Source organism: Camelina sativa, chromosome 16 (assembly GCF_000633955.1).
Source record: "Camelina sativa cultivar DH55 chromosome 16, Cs, whole genome shotgun sequence".
NCBI classification, from domain to species: Eukaryota; Viridiplantae; Streptophyta; class Magnoliopsida; order Brassicales; family Brassicaceae; genus Camelina; species Camelina sativa.
In genome coordinates, this window is record NC_025700.1 from 5,771,697 (window position 1) to 5,785,543 (window position 13,847).

The 13,847-nt window shown below is 38.6% G+C and overlaps 2 protein-coding genes across 2 annotated transcripts; one reads left to right on the forward strand and one right to left on the reverse strand.

Annotated features, from left to right (window-relative positions):
- On the reverse strand, positions 2,866-5,279 carry LOC104753406. The gene is made up of 3 exons (XM_010475665.1): positions 5,050-5,279; positions 3,804-4,978; positions 2,866-3,437 (listed from the first exon to the last, which is right to left on the reverse strand). The coding sequence occupies exons 1-3, from the start codon at positions 5,277-5,279 to the stop codon at positions 2,866-2,868; spliced, it is 1,977 nt and encodes a 658-aa protein (XP_010473967.1).
- Positions 11,203-13,542, forward strand: LOC109129446 (uncharacterized protein At3g60930, chloroplastic-like). Its single transcript, XM_019237696.1, has 5 exons — positions 11,203-11,644; positions 11,742-11,991; positions 12,083-12,519; positions 12,624-12,694; positions 12,850-13,542. Exons 1-5 carry the CDS (start codon positions 11,203-11,205, stop codon positions 13,540-13,542), a joined length of 1,893 nt encoding a protein of 630 aa, XP_019093241.1.

The window sequence follows — 13,847 nt, forward strand, 5'->3', positions numbered from 1 at the left end:
CTCTTCTAGGCTTTAACTAATTTCACCCTTTACCTCAGTTGTAATCACCATCTCTGATCTGACAAGTCCTGAAAATTTATCTCGCGGAGACTCTCCTATGGAAGGTACAAACATTACTGCCTCGAAGCTACTGCTGTGGTTCTAGCTTCTGCAGCAGCAGAAGCCACTGCTGTGGTTCTATCTTTCAACCCGGAACTTAAGAACCTCTGGTGAACTCATTGGATTTGCAGCTATACGTTAATGCAATCACCACAAAATTAAACAACAAAGAGAGAAACATCTGATACCAGGCTCTGAGATTGTCTATATAAGTTGTCTTAACATCTTTCTAAAAACAAAATATTTTAGAATTTGTCAGTAGTTCTATCTTTGCTACAACCGAACTTAATCACCTGGTGAACTCATTGGATCTGCACCTATATGTACGGCGATGCAATCACCACAGCTTTAAGTTATTTAATTACCACTTGTGACCACAAATTGCATCAAGGAAATTCATAGTAATGAGATGTTAGAATTGCGGAAGTAGAATTGCAGAGAAAGAGAGTAAACAAAGAACAGAATAGAATACTAAGATTATATCATCTCAAATGTAAATTACAAGCCATATATAGAGACTGCTACTACACATGTAGCCGTTGCTAGAAATTAAGAATGAAAGACACAGAACATGGACTTGTTACAGAACCTTTATATTGAGAGCGACTTGTGTTGCCTTGTTTGACTCGTTGAGCTCGTTCACCAAGACAACATGTGACTTCTCTATATGACACCCTGCAATCACCATCATCTAGATCCTTCTATTCCAATGTGTCTCGATACTTATAGGGCCTCTGTTTCACCACATTCTTATACGGATTACATGCCATTAGTGATTGGTATGGACAGTCGTACGAACATGAGATTACTTGTCATTGATCTCACATCCTTGATCAATAATCCCTCTCAAATTTAGCCTAAGTGATGGCTAAACTTGGAGCTCCGTGACATATCACCTCATTAAAAACCTTGATATAGAAAACCTTGTAGGACAAAACTATATCGAGGGAAAAAGAGTGTGATTTTCACGAAGAGAGGATTTCTGATCAGGGACGAGTAAGGTCTACAAGTCCAAGTTTGCCATAGATATTGAACAAACCTTGAGACTTGCAGCTTTAGTAAAGATATCAGCTAATTGATCTTCACTTGGAGTGTAGCAGGGCAGAGTGACTCCTTCCTCAATATTTTCTCGAACTTTGTGGCAGTCTAGCTCGATGTGCTTGGTTCTCTCATGAAACACAGAGTTGGTTGCAATATGGATAGCTGCTTGATTGTCACAATGCATAGTAATAGGAGCGGAAGTCGTGATGCCTAAGTCTTCGAGTAGTGCCTTTAGCCATGTGAGCTCGGTTGTAAGCTTCTTCATTGCTCGGTATTCCGACTCTGCACTTGACATTGAGACCACCTTTTGTTTCTTTGTCTTCCACGTAACTAGATTACCTCCTATGAAAGTGCAGTAGCATGTAACAGATCTTCTATCCGTCTTATCACCACCCCAATCAGCGTCACAATAGCCCACAAGTTTGGTGTTGTCGTTCTTTCCCATCCAAATGCCTTGTCTAGGGCTTTCTTTAAGATAGTGAAGGATTCTCTCCAAAAGACTCCAATGATATTTTGTAGGGGCTTTCATATATTGACTCACCTGGTTCACCGCATAGCAAAGATCAGGTCTTGTCAGAGTCAAATATATTAGCTTACCTACAAGTCGTCGGTAGCGAGAGGGATCTTCATATGGTGGATCTTTCCTCTCATCCTTTCGTTCAACTTGGTATCCATCAGGTAGTGGTCTGTCTACCGGCTTACCTCCTAGTTTTCCTGTCTCATATAACAAGTCAAGGGTATACTTTCTTTGTGATAGAAATAGACCCTCCAGAGATCTACATACTTCAATTCAAAGGAAATATTTAAGTTCTCCAAGGTCTTTTATATCAAAAACAGATTTAAGATGATTCTTAACCTCCTTAATACCTTCTTTGTTGTTTCTAGAGATGATTAAATCATCAACATAAATAAGAACAACAACAATACCTTCGACGCTTTGGAGAGTAAACAGAGTATTATCCATGTGAGACTTCTTAAATCCATGATTTAAGAGTGTAGTGCTTAGCTTGTGATACCAAGCTCTAGGTGATTGCTTGAGACCATATATAGCTTTTCTCAGTCGTAACACCTTGCCAGGAGCGATGGTGCCTTCAAGACCTGGTGGAGGTGTCATGTAGACCTCTTCTTCTAGTTCTCCTTGTAAGAAGGCATTCTTGACATCCATCTGCCATAGCTCCCAAGATAGATTCGTAGCTAGAGATAACACAACTCTTACAGTGTGGAGTTTGGCTACTGGTGCAAATGTTTCCTTGTAGTCTTGCCCATATGTTTGTGTGAACCCACGTGCCACAAGTCGAGCCTTATATCTTTCAATATCTCCATTGCTCAGATATTTGATGGTGAAAACCCATTTAGAGCTTACTGTCCTCTTTCCTGGTGGAAGATCAGCTTCGTCCCATGTATGGTTGCGTTTCATGGCTCCCACTTCATCGTCTACTGCATTTAACCATTCTTTGCTTTCTTTAGCTTCCTCGTAAGTGTTTGGGATGCTATGTTCCTCTATTTTGTTAACGAATGCTTGATGATCAGCTGGTAGTCGTGCGAGTGAACATACTGCTTGGATTGGATGAGCAACGGCTTGGTTGTTATAGTAAAAATCTTTATCTCTCCAAGTGGACATAGGTAGTCTCGTACGAGCACAACGTCTTAATGGTTGGTGAGTCGTATCCACCTCTTCTGTTGGTACTGGTGGATTCATATTCTCCCCCTCTGACTCACTGACCGTTAAGTCGAGCAGAGCTGCAGTTGGTGAGTCTCTGTCAAGGTTTCCTCTACGTTTTCAGGAGCTATATCGCCTTGTATCTGCAGTAATGTTTCAGTTCTTGACTGAGCTCTAAGATGATCAAGAAGAAACTTGAGACTAGCCGATCTATTAGTTGGTTTTGCCAAGTTTTCCAAATCACTCCAGTCCCTTCTCTCAAAGTAGCCTTGGTTTTCCAGAAACTTAACATCCCTTGAAACAAATATACGGTTGTTGGCAGGATCAAAGCATTTGTATCCCTTCTGCGTAGTTGAGTAGCCAAGGAACATGCACTTGGTGCTCTTAGCATCCAATTTGTTTCGCAGTTCTCTTGGTATAAACACAAAGCAAACACAACCGAATACTTTTAGGTGATCAATAGGTGGTTTTACCGTATTTAATACCTCGAACGGTGACACATCGCCTAACACTTTTGTTGAGATTTGGTTGATGAGATAGCATGTTGTCATCACTGCATCTCCCCAATATCTTTTAGGAACATTAGTGTGAAACATCATTGAGCGTGCGACCTCCATTAAGTGCTTGTTCTTCCTCTCTGCAACTCCATTTTGTTGCAGAGTGTACGGACAACTTGTTTGGTGCACAATGTCGTGTTTGGATAGGTGTTCTTTGAACAGAGTACTTGTATATTAGCCTCCATTATATGTTCTAAATACTTTGATCTTAGAGTTAAATTGGTTAGATACATAATTTTGAAAGTTTATGAATGCATCAATCACACAATATTTTGATGGAAGCAAAGTAATCCAAGTATATTTGGATTTCTCATCAATAAACGTCACAAAGTATTTGTTATTTTCCCTAGATATGCAAGGTGATGTCCACACATCTGAATGAACAAGATCAAAGCATTTTTCATAGATAGTAGTAGACTTAGAAAAAACAGTTTTACAATGTTTACCGAGAATACAGGCTTCACATCTAGAATGATCAAACAAAACATTAGGAAGCATTAACTCAAGAGCTCGAGAGTGAGGATGGCCTAATCTAGCGTGCCACATAGCGTTAAAAGAAACATTTAAACAACTAGCAAAGATAGATTTGGAAGCACTTGGTGAGGGGTCATCAAGAATGTAAAGGTCATCTTTGGTACCACCTTCTCCAAGTAATTTTCCAGACTCAATATCCTGAAATTGAACATCATTAGGCCCAAATATTGCATAACAGTTTAGATCAGTTGTTGCCCTTTTAACAGAGAGAAGATTGGAAGTGAACCTAGGCATGTAGAAAGCTTTTGATTCTTTATCAAATAACCTTAAACTACCAATTCCTTGAACCGGAATATTATCACCATTAGCTATTATAACGTTACCTCTAGCCGATTTTATATTGTCAAGTAGGTTCGAGTTACTAATCATGTGGTGTGATGCACCAGAGTCAACAACAAGAGACCTATTTGAACTAGGAGTGAAGAAGGTTTTACCAGAGTCTTGGTTGGCAGCTAGAGATTTGAAGAAGGCTTCCAAGTCTGATTTCTTCACATAATCTCCTGACACCATTCCTTCTCCATTCCTTGATGCACCCGCGTCACTTTGTTCATCTTTAACTCTGGTTATGTTAGCTATAGGCTCCTTGTTGATCACATTGGGTCTTAGATGAGGATGCAAAAACCAACACTTATCTTTGGTGTGGTTCTTACGCTTGCAGTGTTCACATCCTCCCTTTGATCTTCTCTCATCAGGTCGATAGGTTCCTTTGTTTGCCATTGAAAGTTCACCTTTTCCCATAAACAAACCGAGTGAGCCTTGTTCCTTCTGAATGTGTGAGCAGACATCGTCGAGACTAGGTAGTTTGTCTGCCCGAAGGATATGCTTAATGAGGTCATTAAAGGTCCGATTGAGAGTTAGGAGGAGAGCAAAGACCTTATCTTGTTCCCTTCTCTCATTAAGAACCGCAAGATCCATGGTGTTTGGTCTGAGCATCTCAAATTCTGCCCATAGAGACCTAAACTTTCCAAAGTGCTTGTTGAATTGCATATCCTCTTGAGTTAGGTCATTGATAGCTTTCTTAACATCAAAGACTCGAGTAAGATTGGATATGTTGCCAAATACATTCTTCAGTGTCTCCCATAATTCTCTAGCCGTTTCACATTATGAGTAAGCTTCGAGAATGGGAACCTCAAGAGAGTTTTGGAGTATGGAGAGTACAGTCTGGTCTTCTTGAAACCATTTGACTTCTTCTTCGAGCTTAGACTCTTCTTGTCTTCTTTGGTAGTTTCTCTACCATCTTCTTTGGTGACTTTCTTTGGGGCTCTTGTTCCTTCAATATGGCTCCAAAGTCCGCGGCCACATAGTGCGGTTTTGGTGGTCCTTGACCACATGAGATAGTTTCCTCCCTTAAGAACAGTTGGTAACACAAGTGGTTTTGAGTTTTCCATGTTCAAGTAGTATGACTCTTTGAACGGAGTTCTAACCGTAGAGATTGTAGTAGAAACAGGGTAGGAGAGAAATTATACTGAGTGAACAAGTAGAATAGCAAGTACATAAAGAGTAGGTTTAGAGAATCAAGAATCGAAAAACATGCTCTGATACCATGTTAGAATTGCGGAAGTAGAATTGCAGAGAAAGAAAGTAAACAAAGAACATAATAGAATACTAAGATTAGATTATCTCAAATGTAAATTACAAGCCATATATAGAGACTGCTACTACACATGTAGCCGTTGCTAGACATTAAGAATGAAAGAGACAGAACATGGACTTGTTACAGAACGTTTATATTGAGAGCGACTTGTGTTGTATTGTTTGACTAGTTGAGCTCGTTCACCAAGACAACATGTGACTTCTCTCTATGACACCCTGAAATCACCATCATCTAGATCCTTCTATTCCAATGTGTCTCTATAATTATAGGGCCTTTGTTCCACCACATTCTTATACGGATTATAGCCCATTAGTGATTGGTACGGACAGTCGTCCGGACAGTCATACAGACAGGAGATTACTTGTGACTGATCTCACATCCTTGATCAATATGAGATACTAAAGAACTTCCACAATATGTACTCTCATAGCAATGACCACAATCAGAAATTCACAAGAAAAAAGATACCTGGTATGAGATATTACTAATGCCTCGATGGCAAGACCGTATGAAATCTCTGCTTTGAAGCTGGCTAACAAAATTTCTCTCATGTTCAATACAAACAAGAACTTCCAAGTTCCATTGTTCCAACACATGCAGTGATACCGAAAGTTACTTATTAAAACCTTAAGTTAATAAATAGACAACACATTTTACAATAATATATATAAGTAAATCAACAGCTAAAATGCAATAGCGCAAGTACAAAATGCCATTTTGTTATTAAAGAACAATCTGGAGAAGCAGAGGCATCAAGGATCCTGCCAATGACCTGAGAAGATCATGTCATGCAATGTTCAAGAATGCTTAACTTATCCTGTCTATCATACACGTACCATAATATTTGTTTTAAATTTTTTCACCACTTAGATATTGTTATATGAGCAAAAAAACGACGAAAGAAGAATTTGCTATATGAATAAACCATATATATAGCTTATTACAAACTGAATACATTTAAGATGTAATTTGATATGTTTAACAAAAGAAAAATTTAATACTATAAAGTTTTCATATTACACTACATTAAAGATATTTAACTACACAATGTTAATATTATATCGATCAATGAAATATCTAATAGAGTGGATGGGTATTTAAAGAGTGTTTTGAAACTCATTTCATTAGCATAGTCACAGGTTCAACCAAAAAATATTCCTTCGCATTTAGACATTTATGAATGAACTTAGAATTCATTTTCATTATCAACTTAGACCACAATGTTGTTCTGCTCTTATGGTTAATTTTGTTTTCAAAAATTATTCAACCTATCAATTGATATAGAAATCAAGCAAACACCACAAGAAAAAAGAATTTAGTTGGGTGACTTATGAGAGATACGCTTGTTGTTCCCCATATTTGAAAGCTTTGCAATCAAAGTATTACCTTACGTATAATTAATTTGTACATTTTTTAGGTTTAAGTCTTCATAACTTACTTCCAATTCGTGTAAGTAGGCAAACTCATAAGCTATATCCCTACATCACATCACAAATAGCCCACCAAATATTAGTTGTAAAATAAAAAGTATAACATCACAACACAAATATTATGAATTAAACATTAAATTGAAATTTAAATTAATCTTATTAATTCTTGCACGACATGTGATATAAGATCCACAATTTCTCATAATACGTTTTTATCTAATGGTATCTCCAAATAATCTTAGTTGATTTGCTTTTTTTTGTTCTTTTACTTTATCTTTAGAGAAGATGATCAGATAGTGTAAATCACATGTCCAACGCTCAATCGGAGATAAGCAAAGTTTTTGTCAAACTCATTACCATAGAAACAGATGACTATTGGGTATATCTCGTTCAAAATATTGGACATCTCTCAGATTGCGACAACCACTGTGTCATGGTTGACAAAAGCCCTCAAATATCAAATACTCTTTTGCATTTGCAATATTCTTATTCATTATTAAAAAAATTATTAATTATTTACCAACTTTATCATGAATAAATTCTTTACGAGGATATCATGGATTGAAATAGTTCGTAATACATTATTGTCGGAATATTTTTTTTTGCTCTTTAGTCGATAACATCTAGCATATATTAAGAAAATAAATATATCAAAATAATTATTATAATAGTAATTATATTTATTCTAAAATTTTATTTTACATCAAACATAGGTTTTTAATTATTATATATATGCTGATAAAAAGAACAACTGATAGTGTATATATGTTAACGGATTGGATTGTAGCCTAATAATAATAATAAGAAGGGTTCGAACAAGTTAAAAAAAAAAATTAAAGAACACATAAAATAGTAATGGTGTTGTAGATTAGATTCAAATTTGGTTGTCATAAAAGCAATACGACGTCGTCGGTTTTTTTCATTTTTTATTTATTTTGACAGTACGACGTCGTATTGCTTGTGCGTTGATTCTATTTCATATATATATATATATTTTTTTTTTAAGTGAAGAGTAATTGAGTAAATGTGACTGATTCTCGTAGTAATATCGAGATTTTGCTGTGTGAGTTTTGTATAGAACTTGACGATTTCAAATCCAATCAATAAATCAGTAATTTCTATATAACATAGTGGCCTTTGGTTGCGTTTAATTTTTACACACCAATTTTAAACAAAGGAATCGTTGCGTCTCTGAGTTGTTTGCTGGTGAAGTAGAAACAACAACCGTAATCTTTGTGATTTGCATTCACGCAGAATCAAATGGCAACGGTAAGAAACGTGAAGATAACAACAACAACTTGTAAAAAGGATTGTGGAAGAGCTTCACTCTTATGAGAAAGAGGTTGAGAGAGAAGCTGCTAAGAGTAAGACTGCTGATATGAAGGACAAAGGTGCTGATCCTAATGACCTTAAACAGCAGGTTTTCATCTTCTTCACTCTTTTTTAATCTCTCGATGTTTTAAAGATTCAGAACCTGTATTTGTTCGTTAGACATGAATCTGTGATGATTAGGATGTGTTTGCGTTCTTCGGTTTCGTTTAGTTTCTTGTCATTAGTCGTTTGCATCATGTAAGTTAAATGGTTAGAGACTTCAGATTCTGATTCAGAATAGTGTTGCTCTTCTAAAAAAAGTTTTGGATCATTTCCGCAAACTATCATCATCACCGAGAAATGTTATTCTCAGTACTCTCACTCAAACTATGAAGAAGAGCTTCAGGCTCAAAGTTAATACCTCGTACTCTTCTAAGCTTTAACTAATTTCACTCTTTACCTCAGTTGTAATTTCCATCTCTGACTTAAAGCTGTTGTAATATTTTGTTTAGAACGAAAAAGCCATCACTAAAGGAGGAGCCAATGCTTCTCTTTACAAAGAAGCTGGCAAGTCCTGCAAATTGATCTCGCGGAGACTCTCCCATGAAAGGTACAAACATTACTGCCTCGAAGCTACTGCTGTGGTTCTAGCTGCTGCAGAACAACCGAGCTTAAGTACCTGGTGAACTCATTGGATCTGCAACTAGATTACTTTGATGAACTGAGATCCTACGACAAAGTAATTTTCCCAACCCGGTTCGAGATCAAATCAATGCAGCTAGAGGATTTATTGACCAAGCCGGTTCCAACCACGTCTGTTTCACAGCTTGGTCTCTCAAGACTGGGGTTGTAAAGTCTTTTATATTATCATACAGACAGACAGTAATGTGTATATAACTGAGACTGAGAGAATATAGATTTTTTTACCATGAAAATATAATAAATATATGAACCTCTGTAACTAACAAGAACCATATAAACCACGCTATGTCATCTGTCCCACGTATCTGATTCACATGATTACGCAATAAGGATTTCAGCAGGCATGGCTATTCGGTTTGGTTTTTTTGGTTATTGCTTATTGGTTAACCAAAGTAAACTTGAAGGTCATCGAAATCAATCACATAAATTTCGGTTTGGTTCTCGGTTAATATTCAAACAAAATTAACCGATTTTTTGTTTACTTTCTGTAAATCCTGGTTTCCGGTTATTTTTGGATAAATTCAATTTCTGGTTAAATTTGGCTAATTCGGTTATTGAAGAAAACTAGTTTAGATTTGGTAAAATCGATCTAAGTGTGGCATGCTTATTCCTAAAAAAACAAATATTTTGGTTAATGATGTAATGATGATTTAGCGGTGTAGCACCGATTTAATGATATTTTAACATTAACAAGTAGATAGTAACCGGTGTTACAACACGGGCAAAATTGTTAACATGTAAATTTAAAATCCGTTAATTTTATTACATTTATTTATTGTTTAATTTCTTTATTATTGCTCTCTGTTTTTAGTTATTTATTTTATATGGATTTTGTTTTCCTGTTTTGGTGGAACATAAATAATTATGTAAATAGGGGAAAAATCCGACAAAACCGCCATCTATTTTTTTTTGGATGTTTAATACTTCGTGTCTTTTTATTGGAAGAAAAATACCTCGTTTATTTAAATTTGCCATAAAAAATATTCGTTTATATAAGTGTTAGTAGATTTATATTTACGGGTTAACGAGGACGTTTATAAGCGTGACAGAATCATCTGACAGAGTTAAATTTTGACCCCATGTTTCTAAGTAATATATATGAATTTTTTCACAATTAGTTGTATTAATTGTTGTCGTCCGTTAACCCGTAAATATGAATCTACTAACACTTATATAAACGAATATTTTTATGGTAAATTTAAATAAACGAGGTATTTTTCTTCCAATAAAAAAACGATGTATTAAACATCCAAAAAAAATAGATGGCAGTTTTTTAGGGTTTTTTCCCTATGTAAATACTGTATAGTCTTCTTCAATAAATTTTGCGAGACACATCCTCTTTTGCCTTGTATCCATGACATTCGTGTTAGCTATACAACGGTTCTCATTTATTTAATTTGATTATACAGATATATATATATATATATATTATATATAGCTTTGATTTTAGAATCTTTTTCATTTTTTAAATCTTTTTACGACATTATCCTGTCACTTTGACTATAATAAAATAACAAATCAAACCAAGAATAAAATATTAATAAAATTAACTGGAATGGTAATAGTCAAATACTTTTTAAAAACACAAAAAATAGATGAAGCTGTAACATTAACAATACTAAAAAAATAGACATATCTGATTAGATTTAAATTAATATTATGTAAAAGCAAATAGTTATGCTGTATACTTTGGGTTAAATTACAGAATTAATAATTAAAATATAGTTATACAATCTTAAACACTAAACAAAACCATCAAAATTAAGAATAAAATATATTTTAAATCTTTTTTTAGGTATAAATAATTTGTCCTGCAGTATACTGCATGTTAAATATAGGCTATACTAGTAACATTTTTAAGCCCATTTTATAATAAGTCCTCATTTTCAAAGATTATGATTTATGTCATTGCTTATATCCATATCAAAACAACTTTACAATTAATTTTTTCTACTATCTATATAACCAAAAAGAATTAAATATATATATTAATGTTAATTAGAATATTTGAACTATTCACATAATATTCCACAATTATTAATATAGATATTTAAAAGATTTTTTCAAGATTTAAAATTATGTTTTTACTTTTTACTATCATCTTTGTTTGATTTTGTATTTTGACTATCTTGAATCATTACATAAAGCTTTATTTCAAATTTACTCATTAACAAGGTCGTAACACATCAAGGTTGAAACCATCTTCCCGCAATCACTTCCGATAAGCACCTCGCGGATCTCCGCCAGAAACACGGCGTTCCTCCGAACGTCGAGATGATGCTTCCTCCCGGAGACCCTTATACCCCGGAGACCGTTCCCCCGGGTTACTGTTGTGCATACACAACATACTTTGAACAATGCGGGTTGGTATTCCCCATTCCCGGGATCATCCTCCGGATTCTCCAACGTCTTCGAATAGCGTTTCCCCAGATGTGTCCGAACTTCGTTCGACACGTGATCGGACTCTACACAAGGGGTCGTGAAGTTGGACTCGAACTTGGAGTCGACGATATCCTCCGGTTGTGTCAGATCAAACATAACTCGGGTTTTCCCGGGACGCTCTACACATGCCGCCGCCAGGACCGAGAAATCATCCAGGCGATCCCTGGCAAAGATGACCGGTGGAGAGAGAAGTATTTCTACTTCCGCGTCTCTCCGGCGTCGGTGGGAGATTTCAACTTCGCCCGCCTGCCTACTCAATGGGCCGTTTGCGTCGGTCAGAATGACCCATGGCCGCTTCGTTGAACTGTGTTTATTGTCTTAACTATGATGCCTTTTAATGACAACTAACTCTGAAAAGTTTCATATCGCAGACTCCGGAGATCACCTAAATACTCATGCGGTCCAGGCACTGACTGAGAGACTACGAGGAGGCGAAATACGGTGGAGTTTGTTCTCACGAGCCTGCATCATTACAGCACTCAACGCCCCAGTGATTCAAGCTCTTGTTCCTGCCGTTCCCCCGGGGGTCCCGAGCCAACCAATTCCCGCCGATCGTCCAAGAAGGAACAGATTCGAGCATCTCCCTGCTCGCCAAGGTATGATGACTTCGCATGCAATAAAGTATTTGCTGACTTTAGGGTTAACGACATTTATTCCTTTTGTTTCTATTTTGTACTGTCTCGAATTTTAATCGATGCGCAATCTTTACAAGTACTCCAACCCATCCTCGCATATCGAGCTCGTCGTCCTCCTCAACCCCTCTACTCGCTATGACCAGGAAGCCAACACTCCGCGAATTGAGGGAGCAAGCCCAGCCCTCCCGCCGAGTTCGCGCAGGGGATGTGGACGCCGCTCTGGCTTCCGCTTTTCAAGCCGCTCGCCCTGAACCCGTACAAACGGGAAGTGAGGAAGTAAACCAAGCCGTGGCCACCCCGGCTGGATCTTCTGCCCCACCTCGGGAGGTGATGCTAGTCAGCTCGAGGTCTACTCCCAGCGAGCCGGCGCCTCCCCAGAAGAGAGCTCGCGCAGAGGGCCCGCGAACTAGCAAGGACCAAAACCGCGAGAGCAGGGAAAGCCGCCTTGTGGGTGACCAGAACGAACATCCGGGAGGAGAGCAGGCCGCGTATGGAAACGGATCATCGACGAGCCGTCCCTTCCACTAGCGTTTCTCCCATTCCCGCGACTCTCCCGCAGTGGACGACCACCTAGGCATGGCCACCTTGTTCAGACACCTTAAGACTGCCTGATGTCAGGTTCCTTTGGTGAAGGATCTCACGGAGAGGGAGGCGAGGCGTACATTAACGCTATGGCCTCCCAGGCGCAGGTAAACCCGCTAAACGACTTGTTGGTTTATACACCAGATTTCTTGCTAGGGGAGATTATGTTCTAGGGGAGATTATGTTCTGACCCATATTCCCCCCCCTTTTATGAGCGAAGGCTGGTCGCTACTAACAAGCTGGTCGCCCTCTATGAGCGAAGGCTGAAGGATGTCCTCCAATCAGCCGAGCTCGAGATAACGACTGCCCTGAAGCTTCCCAGGAAAGGGAGGCTGTTTCCGCTGGCAAGGTCGATTCCCTCGACCACGAGATCGCCTCCCTAAGGGCTTCCCAGGAGAAGTTGGTGGAAGTTGAGGCTGAGCTCGCTTCGGCTAAGGTCGCTCAAGCGAAGGCCGCGGGAGATCGCGACCTCCTCCTGAAGGAGAACAGGTGGCTAAAGGAGAAATCGGCGGAGGCGGGGCGGTTGCATGCTGAGACGACCCGGAAGGTGGTCTACGAGGCAAAGATGAGGATGTCGCAAGACTACCGGTCGATCCTAGACTCCGTGAAGAGCAAGTGGGAGCTGAAGAAGCAGAAATCCAAAGTCGACGGAGATCTCGCGGAGATAGAGTCCAACCTGCTTATGATCAAACAGATCAGTGAAGGTAAGATCACGGTGGAAGATGAGCTCAAGACCCTGGAGAGTCAGAAGGCGGCGGTTACCATCCGTTCTGACTCTCTGGCAGTTTCGGACTTCTCCGTGAGCAAACTCGACCTCCCTCAGGTGTCAGAGGATTCAATCGCCCCGATGGAGATTGACACGGGGACCGGGGTTCCTCGCGGTTTTGACGAACACAGGAGCAATGCCAAGGGTACACCTGATCTGGAGGCGGGCACGGGGGAAGAGGATGCTTGACCGGACTGTGTTTCTTCGTATGTTTACTCTCTTTTTTGGTTTGCTTTTGATTTGGTTTGCTCGGGAGGCTTTTGTCCAAGACTTGACTTAAGTAGCCTGGGAAGGCTTTTAAATCCTTTTACCTTTGATGTCTGTTCGCAAGATGCGTTGATAACACAAAAAATGGATTTAACCGGCATATGTGATGAGCTAAAAATGAATTAGTCGTCGAGCGCGGAAGTGCTCGGGGTACCTAGAGTGAATCAAGTCGGGCTGCAAGATGATGCTAACTTTGCGTAAAGTTATTAAACGGTGGTATGATATAT